The 20,769-nt window shown below is 37.4% G+C and overlaps 1 protein-coding gene across 4 annotated transcripts in view; it reads right to left on the reverse strand.

Annotated features, from left to right (window-relative positions):
• ASPM (assembly factor for spindle microtubules) overlaps positions 1–18,621 on the reverse strand; it is a 64,343-nt gene extending 45,722 nt beyond the window's left edge. For all 4 annotated transcript variants that reach the window (XM_073884464.1, XM_025855223.2, XM_025855221.2 and 1 more), the window contains exons 1-7: positions 18,104–18,621; positions 16,172–16,315; positions 12,635–14,117; positions 3,896–4,000; positions 3,347–3,493; positions 2,125–2,370; positions 1,549–1,616 (exon numbers count right to left, since the gene is read on the reverse strand). In XM_073884464.1, coding sequence (XP_073740565.1) covers positions 1,549–1,616; positions 2,125–2,370; positions 3,347–3,493; positions 3,896–4,000; positions 12,635–14,117; positions 16,172–16,315; positions 18,104–18,397 — 2,487 coding nt within the window. In that variant the 5' untranslated portion in view covers positions 18,398–18,621. The remainder of the gene's footprint in view (positions 1–1,548; positions 1,617–2,124; positions 2,371–3,346; positions 3,494–3,895; positions 4,001–12,634; positions 14,118–16,171; positions 16,316–18,103) is intronic.
• Between the last annotated feature and the right edge of the window lie 2,148 nt (positions 18,622–20,769).

The following is a 20,769-nucleotide window of genomic DNA, read 5'->3' on the forward strand; positions in this document are numbered from 1 at the left end:
ATTTACTTATTTTTTTGCCTTTGATGTTTTCTTAAAATCCTCAAAGGTCATGACCACCACCAGAACCTTAAGGTGTTCACAGTTACTCATCCCTCCTTTCCATCTAAAAGGATTATACATTCCCACCAACTGACATGGACTTGCTGTGTCTCTTGTGGGAGGATAATATTCCTACCTCATTTGTGTTTGGCCAGATAATGTGCTCTGGCCAGTGGAATATGGATGGAAGCGACACATACTACACCTAAGCAGAAGTTTTATTTTTTATTTATTTTTAAAGATTTTATTTATTTATTTGAGAGAGAGAGAAGGAAAGAGAGAATGACAGTGAGACAGACAGCAGAAGCCTGGGAGGGAGAGGCAGAGGGAGAAGCGGACTTTCTGCTGAGCAGGGAGCCTGAGGCGGGACTCGATCCCAGCACCCCGAGATCATGACCTGAGCCGAAGGCAGACACTTAAACAACTGAACCACCCAGGCACTCCCAAGCAGAAGTTTTAAAAGGCATTACAAGTTTCTACTAACTCTCTTGCTTTTTATCTTGGCCCAAATAGAGGGGTTCTACTCCAATTAAGGTTCTAGAATTATTTGACATGTGAAAGCAGAGCCAGTTGATACGTAATTTTCTGATTAACAAAAAGCATACTAAATTGAAATAAGAAAACTTAGCAATGATACTATCAAACTGTGTGACCTCAGTAAGCTTATCATTTGTTCTCTTTGGGCCTCAATTTCTTGATAAATAAAAGCCAAATTATTGTTAACAGTTCCTTCCAGTCCCAAAGATCATTCTATTCTTACACCTGGAATAAGCTGAAGAATAGAATATCCTACATGACAATGGCAAAAAGCCTAAAGAAAATGTAAAAGTATACTAGTAAAAGATGAAAGAAAACTGGAAAGAGCATTTTTAAAATAGAATCATATCTTTAATAGTCAACTACTAATGTCTTTTTCATTCAGTTAGTTTAAAACTCTAAGTATTATTGAACCATGCACTAAGTGAAAAACTCAAATTTGACAACATTTTTATGAGAAGTGTTGCATCAAAATGGTTACAAGTTTAGGCTCTGGCATCAGATGGGTATAGATTCAAATCCTGACATTAAGCTTGTCACTTAAAATCTAAGCTTCAGTTTGTCAGTGAAGTAGAAATAACAAAACATACCTTACTGGGATTTGAAGAGGTTTAAATTAGAAAATATATTTAAAACAGCCAAGGATATCATTTGTAAAAGCTCAAAAAGGAGCTTACAATACTTATGATATCCAGCACCAAACTATATATATTTAAGAAAACAGGAATATTACTATGTGATGATACGGCAACAATATATACTGGCAAGATCTAATTACCTACTAAGCATTTATTAAAGGACCTTAAATTTTATACTGAAAGACCAATTAAGCTAACAAAATGACTTTATAAGTGAAACCATATTTTATTAAAAAATCTATTAAAAATACATAATAAGTCTGCTAAAGGTATATATAAAAAAAGTATATAATAAAAAATATAAAATTTCAAAAATTGAAGCATGTATGCTTACCTCTAGGCCGATTCGTAGCCATAAAGGATTATATGACAACAGCCAATTCAGGACTTTTTGCCGTTCTCCTGAAATGCATGTGAAAAGCAAGTAAGCTCAGACCACTAATCAAATAGAGACAATAAATAAAATTTTATGGAGAGAAATCAGTGGAAAATAGGGATAATCACTTAAATACATGCCATTCTTAAATATATATGATCATATTAAAGTACATGAGATTTTAGGCAATGAAGTCAGATCATGTATATATTTGACTCTGAAATATAAAATCTTGAGTATTTTTAAAGAATTAATCTCAAGTGGTGCCTGGGTGGCTCAGTCAGTTAAACATCCGACTCGATTTTCGCTCAGGTCATGATTTCAGGGTCCTGGGATCAGCCCTGCATCAGGCTCTGCACTCAGTGGGGGGTCTGCTTGAGGAGTCTCTCTCTCTCCCTCCTCCTCTCTCTCTGGCCCTCCCCCCACTCATGTACACGCATGCTTTCTCTCAAATAAATAAATCTTTAAAAAATATAAATAATCACATCTTTAGATATAAAGAATCTTTATAAATAAAGATTTCTATAATCTTACCCACATCTTTCCAGAGGTGTCTATCTTTTCTAACAATTAACCGCCTAGCTTCAATTTCAATTTCAAGCTTCTTAATAGCTTTAACCATTTTTTCAGAAGTAAATAAGCGACATGCTGCACGACGTAATCTATTCAGCCTGCACCGAGCAGTATAAGCTCTGAGAGACATTTCATCTTTTGTAGGAGCTCTAAGAACACTGATTTTATGTTGACTCTCCACTCCCAAAAGAAGAGTAGCAGCATTTACTGGGCAAAAACAAAAGGAAGAATGTTTCTGGTTAAACAATATATACATATGTCCTTAAATACAGCAATAAATGCAAATTTAAGATGGCCAAAACAGGGTCTATTCTCCGCCCCTTCCAAGCTTGCTCTTTTCTTTCCTATCTCAAAATACGGGTGTCACCATTCACTCAGTACCCTAGGCCATTCTATCATTGCAACTTGGGGCTCTACCTGCAAAATGGATCTCAAGTCTAATCACTTCTCACAACCTCTACCACTATTACCCAAGTTCACATACTATCATCTCTAACCTATGCTAATGAAATAGTCTCCCAACTAGTTTCTCTGTTTCCATCCTTTTTAATAAACTAAAAACAAAATAAGTCTCTAAAGAATGTGACTTTAAACAATCAATTAAATTCTGAAATGCAACTTGAATTTTTATAAAACATATTTTCTCTCAAGAAGAAAACTAATTTCTATGCAAGAGTATCACAAGTGAAGTTTCCTTCTCTCTCAGGAAAAAAGCCTTCAAATATCTGAAGGACAGCATGTTTCCATCTTGTTCTACACCTGAGTCTCCTCTTTTCCAGAACATGCACTGAGATGTTTGCCATAGAAGACTGTTAGATTTATTCACTAGGACATTATACTTTATTAATGTGGTGAAGATTGAATTGGATTTCTTAGTAGCCATGTTTCACTTTTAACTCAGACTGAATCTATATTAAAATAAAACTCATTCCCCTGAGATGCTGGAATTGCACTGGCTGATAAACAAGAATGGAAAGCAAAAGGAAAAAGCAAAGTTTAGTACCTTCAGTGAAGAATTCCCTAAAAATTCTCACCTACACATTCTTTAGCATTCATGTGAATGAATTAGTGAACCATGCCATTAACTATAATATATATGCATAATTAAAAATGACAATTCATATTAAGAACTATCTGTTAAAACAACAGCATTATTTAATTTAAACATTAATTTAATGTTTACCTTCAGAAATATTTGTTTTTACAGTGAAGTCATCAGGAGTTAATATAAAATTTAGCCACCAAGTAAAGCCCTGCTCCTGCTTTTCCTTCCAGCGTTCATCATAAAACATGTTTTTTGCAGCAAACGGCATTGGGTGTCTAGGAATATCTAAGAATACAGTTGGTTTATTGTGTAAGAAATTCTCTTTTAAATTATCATGCAATATATAGCAAAAGACCATTTTTTACTATCAAGACCACCTTTAAAACACTGAACAATATTTGCCTTTCCACCACTTGCTAAAAACAGTTGAAAACGCTTTAGGTATAAAATATAGTCAAAGTTTGAAGGAAAAAAGTACCACTGTACCTCCTAGTTATTTAAAAATCCAGTCACCATGAGTTAATTTCACCGAAGTCTGAGGAAATATCCTGTTATTTGAATGCACATATTTACAATTCTCCAAGGCTTTAATTCAATAAAAAGTATCAATTCATTTCTACTTGAAATGCAGTTAATGCTTCATCCCATGTCAGTTTTTCAGTTACTTAAAAAATAATGAACACTTACCTGTTTTTAATGGTTTTATGAAGGTCAAAGTAGAATGTGCCACAGCAACAATGGGTTTGGTCCTTTTGTTTGTTTTAGAATTAGGAGTTCTATATACTAATGAATCTAAAATAAATTAGAAAGCAGAATAATAGCATTAAAAATGAAATACATTTCATGAATGAACTGTTTTAAAGTTGAATTTAAGTTCTTCAATATCACATCCATTTAGCAAATACTTAATAACTACTATGTGTCTGGTACTATGCTATGAACTTGGTGGTCAATAAAACCTACATCTGGAAGTTACAGACCAGAAGCTACACTTTATCTTCTGTCTGCAGAAGCTATGATTCACATTCAATCACCATTTATTGTATGTATATATTGCAGATTCTGTGCTAGGTGCTGAGAATGCAGAATTGCAGATATGGTCCCAGCCCTTGGAAGTTGTCAGGCTAGTACAGAGTTTAAAAGAAATTATAATACACTACATAAAGGAGAAGTACATTTAAGCAGTTATGAGAACAAAAAGGGAGAGCTAACTTCACCTAGAAGGGTAGGACAGCCTTCCTAAATGTGGATATACTGTTGTGACCTGTTGACAGAACTGCAATGTGGCTGGAGTAAAAAATACCTATCAGAAAAACAATAGAAGAAGAGGTTGAAAAAGTAGAAAAGAGTTCAATCATAATAAAAATAGTGGCTAATGTCTGAATACTTTGTTGCAGGCACTATCACAGTCTTTTAATATAGAATACCTCAGGTAATCACCCTGGCAAACCTCTCAGAAGTGTACTATTATTATCCATATCTTATATAATTAGGATACTGGAGCGTAGAACAATTCAGCTACTTGGTCAAAGTCACACAAGGTAGTAAGTGGCAGAGCTAGGCAGTATAGTCCCAGAGCCTGCACTATTAATCAGTTTGATGTATCTGGTATGCCAATGAAAGATTTAAATCTAGGAAGTAACACCATCATTTACATTTTAGAAAACAGTGGCCCACGGAATAAAAGGGGTCAAGACTAGCGTTAGAAAACTAAGAGGAAGCTATCACAGTGGCCCAACTTAGCTATTATGAGAATTTAAATTAAAACAGAAGCAGTGGAGATAAACTAGAAAGAAGAATTATTTTAATAGTAGAACCTACAAGCCTTAATAATCACTGGCTAGGTGAGTGGTAAAGAATGAGAACTTCAGAGGATTTCCAGGTATCTAACCCAGGTGACTGAGGGAGATAGCACGTGGTATCTACAAAGGAAACTGCGATAAAAGTCACAGTGGCAAAGTGATATAGTTCATAGGTTAATATAGGTTATATCAGAATAGCAGTTCACTCTCTCAAAAGTAGATATCATACCAGATGATACACCTACTAAATATAAACAAAGAGCTAAGACAAGGCAGAAAGAGCAAACTATGACCCACAGGCAAAAATCCAGCCCATTGCCTATTTTTATATGGTCTACAAACTAAGATTAGTTTTCACATTTATAAATAATTGGGGAAAAAATCAAAATGATTGTATTTTATGACACATGAAAATTACATGAAATTCAAATTTCAGTGTCCATGAATAAAACTGTATTGGAACACAGCCACACTTATTCATTTACACATTGTCTGTGGCTCTTTTTCCTTCTATAGTGGGGGAGGTTCGGTAGTTGTGATAGAGATCATTTGGCCTGCAAAACCTAAACATTTATTATCTGGACCTTTAGAGAAAAAGTTTGCTTAGTTTTGATTTACAGGGATTGCAAATCTATGCCAATTGTGAAAGTAAGGAACACAGTCAAATTGTGACATATTTATGAGGTTATACGTTTCTTTGTATTTGAACATTTTAAAAATAAAAATAAGAGGGAAAAGTCCTCATTCCAAAACACCACAGAAGCTGGTACCTCTGCGTGGAATCATTTTATTCTGTGGGAATGCTTTCATGGGACCATCTCACAGCACCTCACCACTCAGAAAGGCCAAGTAAAGTGCCTCCCTTTCTGTGCTTCCATGATTCCCTGGGCATAGCTCAGTTAGAGGACTGAGAGCAGCTTGAAGACAGGAATTATACCTTTTTTCCTTGTATCCATAAATCCTAGAACAATGCATAGCACACAGTAGGCACCTTATCAATACTGAATAAATGTATCTTGGAAAATTGACTTCTTTGCTTTCATGGGTTTGCCAGAATGGAGTCATTTATTCTTAGTGAGTGTTACCATGCTTTCATATGGGCTCATAAGTCAGATACTCAATGGGTCCAATTCTCTTTAAACCTCACAAAGAGGCCCAACTAGGTGGCCACCTTAAAGAAACTGTCATTCGTTCATCATTTATTATACATCTCGTAGGAGATCACAACAGGTATAGGTATGTTCCTTATTCTCAAAGAATTTGTTATCTGGTCAGATAATATCTATAAGAAACAAGAAACAGAAGGAAAGAAATAGAGTTAACATACGAGATGTTACATATGCTGAATTCAAATTTGCTTAGGGAACATACCTAGAGGGAAAGCCATCAGGGAGTTAATAAAAGCTGACTATAGTACCTGAAATAAGTGAAAAGATTTGAATTAGTGAGAAAACAATAGGTAAGAAAGTTAACAAGAGGATACATGGTCAGGAATAAGACACGGATGCCCACTCTTGCCACTTTTATTCATCACAGTATTGGAGGTTCGCACTAGAGCAATTGGGCAAGAAAAAGAAATAAATGGAATCCACATTAGAAAGAAGTAAAAATGTCACTACTTGCAGATGAAATATTATATATAGAAACTCCTTAAGACTCCATCACAAAACTGTTAGAATAAATTAATTCAGTAAAGATGCAGGATACAAAATCAATATACAAAACTATAAGACACTGATGAAAGAAACTGAAGACACAAATAAATGGAAAGATTCCAGACTCATGGATTTAAAGAATTAATGTTGTTAAAATGTCCATACTACCCAAAGCCATCTACAGATTCAATGAAATCCCTATCAAATGTCCTATGGATTTTTCACAGGAATATAACAAATAGTCTTAAGATTTCTGTGGAACCACGAAAGCCCCCAAATAGCCAAAGTAATCTTGAGAAGGACGAACAAAGCTGGAGGCATCACACTCCCTGATTTCAAACTATATTACAAAGCTATAGTAAACAAAACAGTATGGTAGTGACATAAAAACAGACACACAGATCAGTGCAACAGAGAGCCCAGAAATAAATCCATACATACATGTTCAATTGATTTACATTCAAAGGAGGGAAGAATATACAATATATAGTCTCTTCAATAAATGGTATTGGGAAAACTGAACAGCCACATGCAAAAGAATGAAGCTCTACTACTATATTATTCATAAAAATCAACTCAAAATGGACTAAAGACTTGAATGTGAGACCAGAAACCATAAAGCTCTTAGAAAAAAAACACAGGCGGTAAGCTCCTTGACTTGGTGATGAGTTTTTGGACCTGACATCAAAAGCAAAGGCAACAAAAGCAAAAACAAACAAGTGAGACTATATCAAACTATAAGCTTCTGCACAGCAAAGAGAGTCATCAACCAAATCAAAGGTAACATACTGAATGGGAGAAAACTCTGATAGGGGGTTAATATCTAAAATATAGAAAAAGAACTCAACTCAATAGCAAAAAAAAAATCCCCCAAATAATCCAAATAAAAAATGGGCAAAAGATCTGAATAGACATGTCTCCAAAGAAGACATACAGATGACCACCAGACACATGAAAAGACGTTCAACGTCACTCATCATCAGGGACATGCAAATCACAAACACAATGAGCTGTTATCTCATACCTGTTAGAATGTTTACAATCAAAAAGAATTAATAGTGTTGGCAAGGAAGAGGAGAAAAGGGAACCCTGGTGCACTGTTGGTAGGAATGTAAATTGGTACAGCCAATGGAAAACAGTATGGAGGTTCCTCAAAAAATTAAAACTAGAGCTACCATATGATCCAGCAATTCCACTTCTGGGTATTTTTATGAAGAAACCAGAAACACTAACTCAAACAGATACGTGCACTCCCATGTTCACAGCAGTATTACTTACAATAACCAAGATATGGAAACAACCTAAGAGTCCCTTCAATGGGTGAATGGATAAAGAAAATGCTATATATATATATGGAATATTATTCAGCTATAAAAATGGATGAAATCTTACCACTTGTGACAACATGGAAAGACCTTGAGGGCATTCTGCTAAGTGACATAAGTCAGACAGAGAAAGACAAATGCCATATGATCTCACTTGTATGTGAAATCTAAAACAAAAACAAAAACAAAACAGAGAACAGATCTGTGATTGCCTAAGGTGGGGAGGAGTGGGGGTGAGGGGGGGTCAAAAGTATAAACTTCCAGTTATAAAATACCTAAGTCATAGGGGTGTAATATACAGCATGGTGATCAGTTAATAATACTGTACTGCCTATTTGAAAGTTGCTAAGGAAGTAAATCTTAAAAGTCCTCATCACAAGAAAAAAAATTATGTAACTATGTATGAGGTTAACAGCAGCAAAAAAAAAAAAAAAAAAAAGGGAAGATAAATGGATGGAATGACAGAACCAGCATGGCCAAGAATGTTGTGGAACATAAGTTAGCAGGCTGGCTACATGGAGGTCACATGAGGATGACCTTAAATGGCAGAATAACAAGCCTGGAAATAATCTGATAACAGCAGAGAGCCACTCCAAGTTTCCTGAGCAAGGGAGTAGGAAAGCCAGATATTGGATACCACTCATTGCCTCCCTCTATTTTGGCACATCAGAAATTTGAGGCCAGTGGATCCCAATCACTATCATCTTTGATCAATGCCCAAAATAAAATCCTTACATTTACCTGTTCCTTCTCTTCCTTAAACCATGGTATAGCAAAATATGGTAGAAAAAACATTTACTTTGTAGTTAGGGAGACTTGAGTTTCAATTATAAACTTTATTTTAGTAGCTTCTGTGACCTTGGGCAAGTTACTGACCTTTTTGAGTCTGATATAAGGGAGTTGGAGAAGGAAATCATTCTATGTAGATGGGACAATAAACTTGAAATACCCTGAGGACAGAGCATGTTTGAGGATTCAAGGATAACAAGGAAGCCAGGGTGGTAAGAGCAGTGTGAGCAAGGGGAAGAGAGGTTAAGAGTGAAGTGGGGAGATGGGTGGTAATACAAATCTCACAAGGCCTTGAACATCATTGGAAAAACTTTGGCTTTCAGTGAAATGGGAAGCCATTAGAGGGTACAGAACCAGAGAACATCAGAATCCAACTAATTTTTAAAGTATTACCCTGGTTGCTATATGAAAAATAGACTATAGAGAAGCCAAAGGTGAAAGCAAGATCTATTAGTAGGCTCTGCAATGAGAGACTAAATCAGGTGCTACTGGAAATGGTGAGAAGTGATCAGATTCTGTATTTAGAAGAAAGAGAAGATAGGATTCATCGAAGGACTGAATTTGGAATCAGACAGACTGAATTTATAAAGAAAAGGTTGGAGAGAAATACACTTAAGGACATTACAAGGTTTGGGCCTGAGATGAGAGGTCCCAACAAGAAGTATTGTGATGGGAATGACATGCCAGGTAGGAGTATCATGGGAGAGGGGACAGCAAAGGTTTGGCTTTGGACAAATTAAATAAAGATGTTCACTAGACAGTGAAGCAGAAATGTTACATGTTGGATAAAATAAATTTGAGGTCCATCCTAAAGACACAAAACTGGGAGGCCTCCATGTATGGATAGCACTGAAAACTATGAGATGGAACGAGATCACTAAGGAAATAAGTAAGAATCTGAATATGAAAAAGGGGGACGACTGGGTGGCTTAGTCAGTTAAACAGCTGCCTTCAGCTCAGGTCATTGTCCCAGGGTTCTGGGATCGAATCTCGCATCGGGCTCCTTGCTCAGCAGGGAGCCTGCTTCTCCCCCCGCCTGCCGCTCCCCCTGCTTGTGCTCTCACTCTCTCTGACAAATAAATAAAATCTTCAAAAAAAAAAAGAAAGAAAGAGTATGAAAAAGGGTCAGTAACTAAGCCTTCACTTACTCCAAGATTTAGAGTTTGGAGTAATAAAGAGCACTCCACAAGGAAAACTGAGAAGCAACAAGTAGGAAAAGAACCAGGAGGGAGTGGGAATGGCAGCATCACGTGTTCCAAGAAGACAGAGGTTCAAAGTATCAGTGTAATAGTTCAAGATGAAGATTGATAAATATTTATCAGATTTAATAGTGTGGAGGGAGGTTTTAATCGACAAGAAAAGTTTCAGTAGTCAAAACCTGACTGAAGTGGGTTCAAAAAAGTGGAAACAGCTAATACAAGCAACTTTCTAAATGATTTTTTTACATTAAAAAGCACCTTTTAATTCAAGTAAATGTTTACACATAAAAGTATACACATCTCAGTGAACAATGACAAAGTGAATACTTAGGTTCTTTTAAGGAGTCTTGCTAAAAAGAAAGCAGAAAAATGGAGCAGGGGCTAAAGGAGGGATAAATGGTATTAATAAGTTTTTGTTTTTTAAGGGATGGAATAACAGCATATTTGTATCAGAAATGACTCAGGGAGTAAAAAATTGGAAAATATGGGAGAAAGAAGACAATCACTAAAGCAACGTCCTTGCGTAGAAGGGCACAGGATCTCTTGTACCAGTAAAGAGCCCAGCCACATCGAGTGCATAGACATTTCATGCTTTAGTAAGTGGGAAGAAAGCAGTGGATGAAACACAAGTAAGGGTGGTAAATGTCAAGTGTGTTAAGGTTTTCTTCAATACTTCTACTGACTCAATGAAGCAAGAAGCAGATCATCAGTTTAGACAAGGTTCAGAGGACTATCTCTGGAGCCTAACTGCCTGGGATAGAACCCTAGCTTTATCATTTACTACCTCTGCGATCTTGGGCAAATTATTCAACTTCTGGAGGCACTGATTTCCTCATTTTGAAAATGTATTGATAACAATTATTTTGTGTGATTGTTATTAGTATTAAAGGAGGTAACAGTAAAGCACTTACAACTGGGTCTGACAGAAGACACGCTCAGTAAGTGTTACCTACTATTCTCAATCATGGGAGAGGAGGAAAGAAAAGTGTTAAGAGGTTTCAGGAGAAAAGAAGGGAGGGATGAGACAGTCTGTAGCAAAGTGATAAAAGTCAATAAACCCAAAAAGACATAGCCAAAAAGAGTTAAGGGCTTACTTGAGATTTGTGGTCATTAATTTAAAGACCAACCAGCAAGATTCAGGCACAGAGCAGGTAGAGTTGGATTGGGATTGGAATTTGCGAGACAAATGAGGGGAAGAGAGATCAATGGAATGATCATGAGTTATGTAATCCAAGCTGTAGAAGTAAGAAAGTAAGGACATGTCAGAATGAGGGCTGCTGAAACCATGCTGGATTAAAGGACTGTACGTGTAGGAAGGGGAGAAAAAAATGTTTGAGTTGGGTTTCTAGAGAAAATGCTAAAATCATAGAGACGGTGATTAGAGATGGAGATGTTTTTAGGACTAAGTACGTTGGAACTAAAAGGCCTGGATATTGGAAAGATCCTACAAGGATTTTGAAATGATAAAAAATAATGATGGCTGTTTTGGAGAAGCCAAATGAACCAAATGTAAAAATCTTGAGAGTAATCTTTCATTATTACAAGAAGGAATATAGGTGGAAGAGAATGAAAAATGAACTTCAAGCTGTTCTGTTGCTGTTTGTTTTCTTTTCGTTTGTTTTCAAGGATAAAGAAAAAAATAGTCTAGAAGTAGATGTGAGAAGGAAGGTGGACCACTATCTCATCAAGAGGCCCAAGGTCAGAGGAATAGGAAAGAAAACAGACACAACTTGAGAGGGTTGCAATGCAAACAGTGTTTTCAGAAGAGCCAGGTTTCAGCAAGGTAACAGAATGAGGGAATGTTTATAAAAGACAATGCTAATGAAGGACCATGAGTTCAGAGGGCACAGACAGTTTAAAGAGCTGGAGATTAGGGGATGTTCAAAGAGAAATGAGATAATAAATGAGAGGATGTTCAAATTAGGGGATGTTCAAAGGGAAATGAGATAATAAATGAGAAATGAAATGTATGATACTTCTTGGGACTTCTAGGATTCTTTTAAATTATCTGCTAAGTAAGTAGTGTGATTTGTTTTCCTGCCTGGAACTTGACTGTCATGAGGTAATTTGGGTTAAAAGGGCATGATGGAATTAGTCCTGTTTTTGAGGCAGATTTGATGGTAAGGCTGCAAGTAGTGGGGAAGGAACAGTGATGTTTTTCCCAAAGGAATGCAGAGCTCTGGGGCCCTATCTTCATTCCTAATTAATGGCTAAGTAAAGGCTGAGGGAGAATAATGTCAGGAGGTGCACAGAGTATGCAAAGGCCTCTTTTGCATTTTCTCAGATGGTATGATGGGGGCCAGGCACATCACTGGGTCTTCCAGTCAGGGCCTGGACCTTAGTGAGGCAAGTAAAGTACTTCCCCTGGGTATAAAACTTGAGGGGTGCCAAGTAACTCTGTAATCAAGATAAGTATTTTAATGCAGTTTTTTTTAAATTGAAATTAATGCAAAAAGTGAACAAAATATCAAAGTTTCATTAAGAACAAGATCAAAACTATTTTAGAATTCGGCCCCAACTACTACTAAGCAAACTGGTAAATGAAAAGTGCAACTTAATTCAAGCTTATCAATGGGCAATTTACTAAACCAAAAGAAAGAGCAAATATGCACCCTAGAGGTATATTTTCATCGAAGATTTTATAAACGAGACTCACCAGTTTTCTTCTTCAGGTTTAATTTCTCTCTGTTCATATGTTTTGAGATGGGTATTACCAGTTTTTTCGTTTTTTTAACAGTTGATGTTTTAGATTCCACAGGAGAAAAATGGATTCTTTTGATTTCTTGTACCTCTGTATGTTCTGTAACTGTAATTCTAACATTTGCTTCGTCCCTGTCTCCCTCACTCTTTCTTTTACGGGCAACTAAAGTGGTTTTTGAGGGAGGAGTTATTACATTTTTATAACTTGTAGATTTATTGCATACTGGATCTATGATTGGAAGACAAGATTGAAAACCATCTTTCTCTTTTTGATTATCTGTTACTTTTTCAAATTTGCCTGCTACACTGTTGAGACATCTTTTTGCCTTTGGTTTATTAGTCTCTTTTTGGTTTTCCCTGGTACAAGTGGGTTTACTTTTAGTAACAGTAGCAGAAAGTATTGGGCGTCTTTTAAGTTTATCATGGCTGTAACTAGAAATATCCTGAATTGCAGAAAATTTAGGTCGATTTTTTGTAGAACTGTAACAATTTGACTTCATTTCTAAAGCTCTGGGTTCTTCAAAAATAGCTTTGGGAGATTCTGAACCCTGACATTCAGGAATATGAGGTAAATCTCCATTTGTTCTCTGATCTTCAGGAGACTGTGAGAACTGAGAATTTTTATTTGATGATGGTGATAATTTACATGTTTGCTGAGATATACATATATATGCCATATTATCTTTTACAAATTGATTTGGGGATAGAATTGGATTAATTGACTCTGATGCTAGATCCTGATTTAGTCCGTAATTGTCATTTATGAAAGAATCAGGACTTAAGATTGTCTGGTAATTTTCATGTACAGTTTTTGATTCCCAATGCACATGCCTTGAATTATCTTTCATAAACGTATCTGATGAAAGACACGCCACTACCTCTAGTTCATTATTAGCTGCACGGCTGTTATTTACAAAGGAATCTGGACTTAGAAAATTTCTTTGGCTTTGTGTAATGTTCAAAGTAGAAGGACAGTTTGGGGTAAGAATAAGTTTACTATTCTCTTCAGTTTGGCCATTAATATTATTTGTGGAGTTAAAGGAAGTTTCATTTACAACTTTCTCACTAAAATTAAAATCTTCCAAAATGCTGGCACCTTCTACTTTCAACAGTTCCCCATTTTCACAGGCATGAAGAGATGTGTATGTTGTAGACCGACGTACAGAAAGAGGCAAGGAAGTCTCACCATGGCATTCTTTGAAAATGGGACTAATAGGTGATATCGGTATTTTATTTTCTTCAAGGATTAAAGAACTGTTTTCTGTTGGGGAACAGCCTTCATTCATAGCCAAATTTTCACAAGCTTGTAGTGGGTTCCTAACTCTGTCAACATTTTGTGAAACACAAAATGTTTTGTTAACATTTTGAATACAGGAAATCCTCTTATTACTTGAAGAGGCTGACATTTTCTTCTTACTACTCGTATCCCAAAGACTCCTCTGCAAAAAATAAGCAAAACATACAGGTTAAGTTGATAGCTACTGAATATTACCTTTAAATTAGCAATATTATGTATGTTACCTCAAGACTTACCAAAATGATCTCTCAGAGGAGTTAAGATGATGGAATAGTAGGGGGACCCTATGCTTGCCTTGTCCTTCAAGCACAGCTAGATAAACAATCATTCTGAACACTCAAGATATCTAGAAATAAACCTAATCAAAGAGGTAAAAGATCTGTACTCTGAAAACCACAGAACACTTACAAAAGAAACTGAAGATGACACAAAGAAATGGAAAAACATTCCATGCTCATGGGTTGGAAGAACAAATTTTGTTAAAATGTCTATACTACCCAAAGCAATCTACACATTTAATGCAATCCCTATCAAAATACCACCAGCATTTTTCACAGAGCTAGAACAAACAATCCTATTATTTGTATGAAACCACGAAAGACCTGAATAGCCAAAGCAATCTTGAAAAAGAAAAGCAAAGCTGGAAGCATCACAATTCTGGACTTCAAGCTCTATTACAAAGCTGTAATCATCAAGACAGTACAGTACTGGCACAAAAACAGACACATAGATCAGAACAGAACAGAAAACCTAGAAATGGACCCACAACTATATGGTCAACTAATCTTCAACAAAGAAGGAAGGAAACAATATCCAATGGAAAAAAGTCTCTTTAACAAATAGTGCTGGGAAAATTGGACAGGCACATGCAGAAGAATGAAACTGAACCACTTTCTTTCACCATACACAAAAGTAAATTCAAAATGGATCAAAGATCTAAATGTGAGATAGGAAACCATCAAAATCCTAAAGGAAAACACAAGCAGAAAACTCTCTGACATCAGCTGTAGCAACTTCTTACTAAAAGGTCTCTGAAGGCAAGAGAAAGAAAAGCACAGATGAACTATTGGGACTTCATCAAGACAAAAAGCTTCTGCACAGTGAGGGAAACAATCAATGAAAGTAAAAAGGTAATCTAAGGAATGGGAGAAGATACTTGCAAATGACATATCTGATAAAGGGTTAGTATCCAAAATCTATAAAGAGCTTATCAAACTTAACACCCAAAGAACAAACAATCAGGAGTTGGGCAGAAAACAAGAACAGACATAACAGACATTTCTCCAAAGAAGACATCTAGATGACTAACAGACACATGAAAAGATGCTCAACATCACTTATCATCAGGGAAATATAAGTCAAAACCACGATGAGATAGCACCTCACACCTGTCAAAATGGATAAAATTAGCATAGGAAACAGATGTTGGCAAGGGTGCAGAGAAAGGGGAACCTTCCTATGCTGTTGGTGAGAGTGCAAACTGGTGCAGCCACTTTGGAAAACAGTATGGAGGTTCCTCAAAAAGTTAAAAATAGAACTACCCTCCGACCCAGCAATTGTACTATTGGGTATTTACCCAAAGGATACAAAAATGCCGATTCAAAGGGGCACATGCACCTCAAAGTTTATAGTAGCATTATCAACAATAGCCAAATTATGGGAAGAGCCCAAATGTCCACTGACTGATGAATGGATAAAGAAGATGGGTATATATACACAATGGACAATTACTCAGTCACCAAAAAGAATATGTTGCCATTTGCAACAAGGTGGATGGAGCTAGAGTGTATTATGCTAAGGGAAATAATCACTGACAGAAAGACAAATACCTATGATTTCACTCATACGTGGAATTCAAGAAACAAAACAGATGAACATAGGGGAAGGGGGGAAAAAAAGAGGGAGACAAACCTTAAGAGACTCAACTATAGAGAACAAACTGAGGGTTGCTGGAGAGGAGGTGGGTGAGGAATGGGCTAAATGGGTGATGGGGATTAAGGAGGGCACTTGTGATGAGCAATGGGTATTATATGTAAATGATGAATCATTAAATTCTACTCCTGAAGCCAATATTACACTATATGTTAACTAGAATTTAAATAAAAATCTGAAACAAAATAACACAAAAGACTTCTCAAAATTTTTACATGTTCTTATTTTCTTAAAGTAAATCACAGAATGATTAAAACTTATTACCTTTTTCTTTTTCTGTTCTTCTGCATTTCCTAGTAATATAGCTTGGTGTTTCAGAACATCATTTACAAGAAATGTCACAATCTCTCTTACTCGGCCTTCTTTTAATGGTGTCCACTTAACAGAAATAACTATTTTTTCTTTAGGCTATAATCAAAGAACACATTTTGAATGAGTATAAAAATAGTGATGCATAATAATCGAAACATATTACGTACAGTTTAGAATACAGATGACTAATAATTGTTAGTCACCAATGCTCTACACCCTAGTAAGTTTAACAAGTCAAATATATTTTCTTACCCTAATTTCATTATAAGGAAAAAAGCCACTAATAGTAACAAGGTTCAACAAAAAAATAAAATTATAATAAAATCTTTTTTTTTTTTTAAAGATTTTATTTATTCGAAAGAGAGAGAGAATGAGAGATGGAGGGCACGAGAGAGAAGAGGGTCAGAGGGAGAAGCAGACTCCCTGCTGAGCAGGAAGCCCGATGTGGGACTCGATCCCGGGACTCCAGGATCATGACCTGAGCCGAAGGCAGTCGCTTAACCAACTGAGCCACCCAGGCGCCCTATAATAAAATCTTAATTGCATCTATACCTGTAGCCTGGCAAAAATTTGTCAAATGCAAAAAACTCTGACAATAACAAAACAAACTCTGTGTCCATCGTTTTTCAGGGGAAAAAAGACAAGTTTTGTTTTAAAGTAGAAACCATAAAACATCATAAACAGCTAGTTTTATGGACTCCAGGAAACAAACTGAGGGTCTTAGAGGGGAGAGGAGTGGGGGGATGGGTTAGCCCAGTGATGGGTATTAAGGAGGGCAGGTACTGCATGGAGCACTGGGTGTTATACGCAAACAATGGATCATGGAACACTACATCAAAACTAATGATGTACTGTATGGTCACTAACATAAACAAAAAAACACTTTAAAAAAGTGAACTTTTATCCTATAAAACAGCAAATTCTAACAAAATAAATTGAAAAACCCCATAAAACAACTCTAGTCCACATAACAAAAAGAAATAAAAAGTATTATACAGATGGAAAAAAAAAAGTCTATCTTCGCATAGAACGAAAAGCAGGCATTCCTAAAGTAGAGGGGAGAGACAGGTTCTTAAAGTGTAACTGAACCACTGCTGGCTCACAAGTTAATAGACCTCAGATTAGAGCCTCTTCTCACTACATTATGAAGCAGTTGTATAGACTAGTCAGACTCCCTCAGCTAATGGTTTATTTTCACACTTTCAGAGGTTCTCAATGGGAAGGCCACAGCAGTCAAAATAATATAAATTCTCTAGCTTTTGGTAAGAGGGATGGGAACATTACTATGGCCAATGCAATGCAGAACAGCTACGCAGGTTGTTCTTGAAGCAACAGTTGTAAAATTAAATTTGATTCACCATTAAAACGACACTGTAGCAGAGAGGAAAAAAAGGAGTATGATATTAAAACATGTACCACCCATGCTTGTTTTTTTGCTGTAGACACATTCAGCCAAAACAAAGCTCCCTATTTCACCTGCATAAGTAGTTACCCTGACTCTATTTGGAGTCAGTTTCCCTGATACATATGGACACTAAAACGCATAAGATGACTGATAGGAAGCAATAATTTTTTAAAAAGCTGCTCTAACCAAGTTACTCCCGGCAATCCTAAAAATAACTAAATAGATAGATCTATTAAAATGCTTCTAAAGATGCACCCTGCACGCGCGGTGATGTGCTGTCACCGCCCAAATTAGCACTTACCCTAACCATCTGTGGAGCAGGTGGGATAAGGACTAGCCCAGAATCAGTGAAAAGGAGCTAGGGCATCCTTCGTTTGTGGGTGTCTTTTCCAAGTCGCCCCCTCCCACCCCCCGCAAAGAGGGCACAGGAGAGCAGGGAGCCGGGGCGCAGGCCCGGGCACGCCCCTCCCACCACCTACCTGCAGCTCGAACCAGCGCTGCGAGACGCTAAAGCCCTGCTCCGCGGCTGGGAAGTGGGAGATCTTCACTTCAGCGACCTCGTCGTTAGGGTTGTCCAGGACCAGAGGCAGCGTCCGCGAGGCTCCCAAGCGCACATCTCCGAAGCAGAGGAAAGGAGACCTGCAGAAGTGGCTGAGAGACAGGACCGGCGGGGAAGCTGCCGCATCCTCGGCCGCGGGGCCCCGCAGCCCAGCCGGCGGCCTCCGCTCGGTGGGGCTCACCTCCCAGCTTCGCCCCATACGCCGGGTCGCCATGGCAGCTTCGAGACGCCGCCGAGATTCTGGCGCGGCTCCCACAAGGCTGCTGCGGAGCGGGGACCCCGGCCGCGGCCCCTCGGAGGCGGCTGTGGAGGTCGTACAGCGAATTCTCCCCCCTTTCGTTTCCAGTCGCCGACACGCCGGAAAAAAAGAAACAAACGCCACAAATTCGCAAACTCCAAAGCGGAGCAAAGCAAGTGTGGCCCTAACCTCGGTTTAAACTTCTCGCCTCCACCAATGGGTGCGCCCGGGAACCGCCCACTTCCTTACAAGGCCAATCAATGGGCAGCAGCCTCCGGCCAATGGGACGACAGCGCCTTATTTAAACGATTACATGGGCAGCCGCTCGCTCTGCGTGAAGAGGGCGAAAACCTTGGTGGAGTCTTGACGACACCCCGAAACCCATGGTTTAGAATTGAAATTAGCTTATTTGTAAACAGGTTGGGTTAAAGGGGACAGAGTAAAAGCATTTCCACAGTAAATGTAGCAATCATTGCGGGTGCCCGAGACAACCTTAGGTAAAACCGTTAAGTAGGCAAAAATTAATTTAAATCATTCCTCTCATCTAATAGACCCCACCCAGAATTATATTGATTAGCTTTCCTTTTGCGGTTTCCTGGGGAGAGATGGGAGAAAAATGAAGAAAATTAAATTTATAGTTGTGTGAACGTGCTTATTTCAGTGACTGACCATACAAGTTCTCAGTAATTCTCCGTGCTGGTTCTTACCTCAGAATTCAGGGAGCAAAACTAGATAAACAAAGAAAACCGAGATTTCCAAGAATTCGTAAGTAATGGTTTTGACAGCCATTGCCCTTAACAACTTCTTGGTTTTTAACTGTAGGTATCTAATAATAATGATTATGGCTTGCATATTGCTATTACTATATTCCAGGGATTGTTTAAAGTCCTTTACACATTTACCTCAACTTTCACTTCAACTCTGTGAAATAGCTCCTATTTGTATTTTACAGATGAACAATACAGAGCATACAAGACTGCAACTTGCAAAGCTAGGATATGTACACAGGCAGTTTTTAGTTTTGCTCTTACCCACTACACCATACTGCCTCTAAAGATATTAAGAAACTATAATGTATGGATGTGTGTATGGGTACACGAAGTATAGAGAAAGCAAAGTCTGAGTAGAAAAATGAGACAGGGGAGATATTAAATTACATTCACTTATGCCCAACATAACCTGAAGTTGAATCCTGTTACCTTAACAATTTTTAAACAAAATTGTTTATTGAGGTTTTTTTTGGGGGGGGGAAGCCTTTAGGATTGATGCACAGTAAGAACACTACTAGTTTTTTTAAGCAAAAAATGTTAATATTAATTACAATGATTTTCAAGTACACTTTATATTATTTCATATTATTGTTATTCATCAAATTAACATTGCAAATATAAGTCCTCTTAAAGCTTAAGTCACTGAAATGTTTGCTGCAACTCTTTTAACATGGTGATAGCACATTTTTTAATGTTTTCCCTTCATAGTTTTTCATGAACAAATGCTATTAACACAATTTTTTTTTTACTGTACTGGATATTTTGTATTTGCCCCTTCACTTCTACTCCCCACTGTTTTCCAGACTGTACTTTGCTGTGGGATTCTGATCTACATTCTGTATATGCTACATTAATAGCCTTTTTACTCTGTGGCTTCTGTTTTGCTTCAAAGAGGGAGATCACTAAGGAAAAAGAGGGAGGGGAGGGTACTTACTTCCTCCCCTCTCCCACCTTGGGCTGACTACATCTCAACATTAAAAGCAACACATAGCTGAACAGGTGCCCTCTCCACAGGGGTCTTTCCCCTTGTCCCGTTGGATCTGGGGGAGGGAATACCATAGTTGTTAATAGTTCCAGGGTATTGCATTATTGCTTGTTTCCCTACATCCCAGTCACATCTTTGCAAATGTAGGTGACAGTTGGGTTTGAACTGCACTGGTTCCCTTACATGACTTTTTACAGTACTGTAAATGTATTTTCCTCTTATGATTTTCTTAACATTTTATTTTTTCTAGCTTACTATATTGTTAGGAATATAGTATATAATACATATAACATGCAAAATATGTGTTGTTTATGTTATTGGTAAGGCTTTTGGTCAACAGTAGGCTATTAGTAGTTAACTTTTTGAGGAGTCAAAATTATGCACAGATTTTCAACTACACCAGGTGTCAGTTCCCCCAACACCCACATTATTCAAGAGTCAACTGTATTTCGCAGGCTCTCTCTCAATCTACACCGTGGGAAAATTGGGGATTTCCTTACGACCATTTTGTAAAGGAAGGAAAAGCCCGGTTTATGGATGGAACTGTATGGTAAGCCAGATTTTCCATTTGTTTATGGTCTTTGCATTCAATT

The sequence above is a fragment of the Callorhinus ursinus genome, unplaced genomic scaffold, assembly GCF_003265705.2.
Source record: "Callorhinus ursinus isolate GAN/ISIS: 27379988/994484 unplaced genomic scaffold, GSC_fseal_2.0 scaffold57, whole genome shotgun sequence".
NCBI lineage: Eukaryota > Metazoa > Chordata > Mammalia > Carnivora > Otariidae > Callorhinus > Callorhinus ursinus.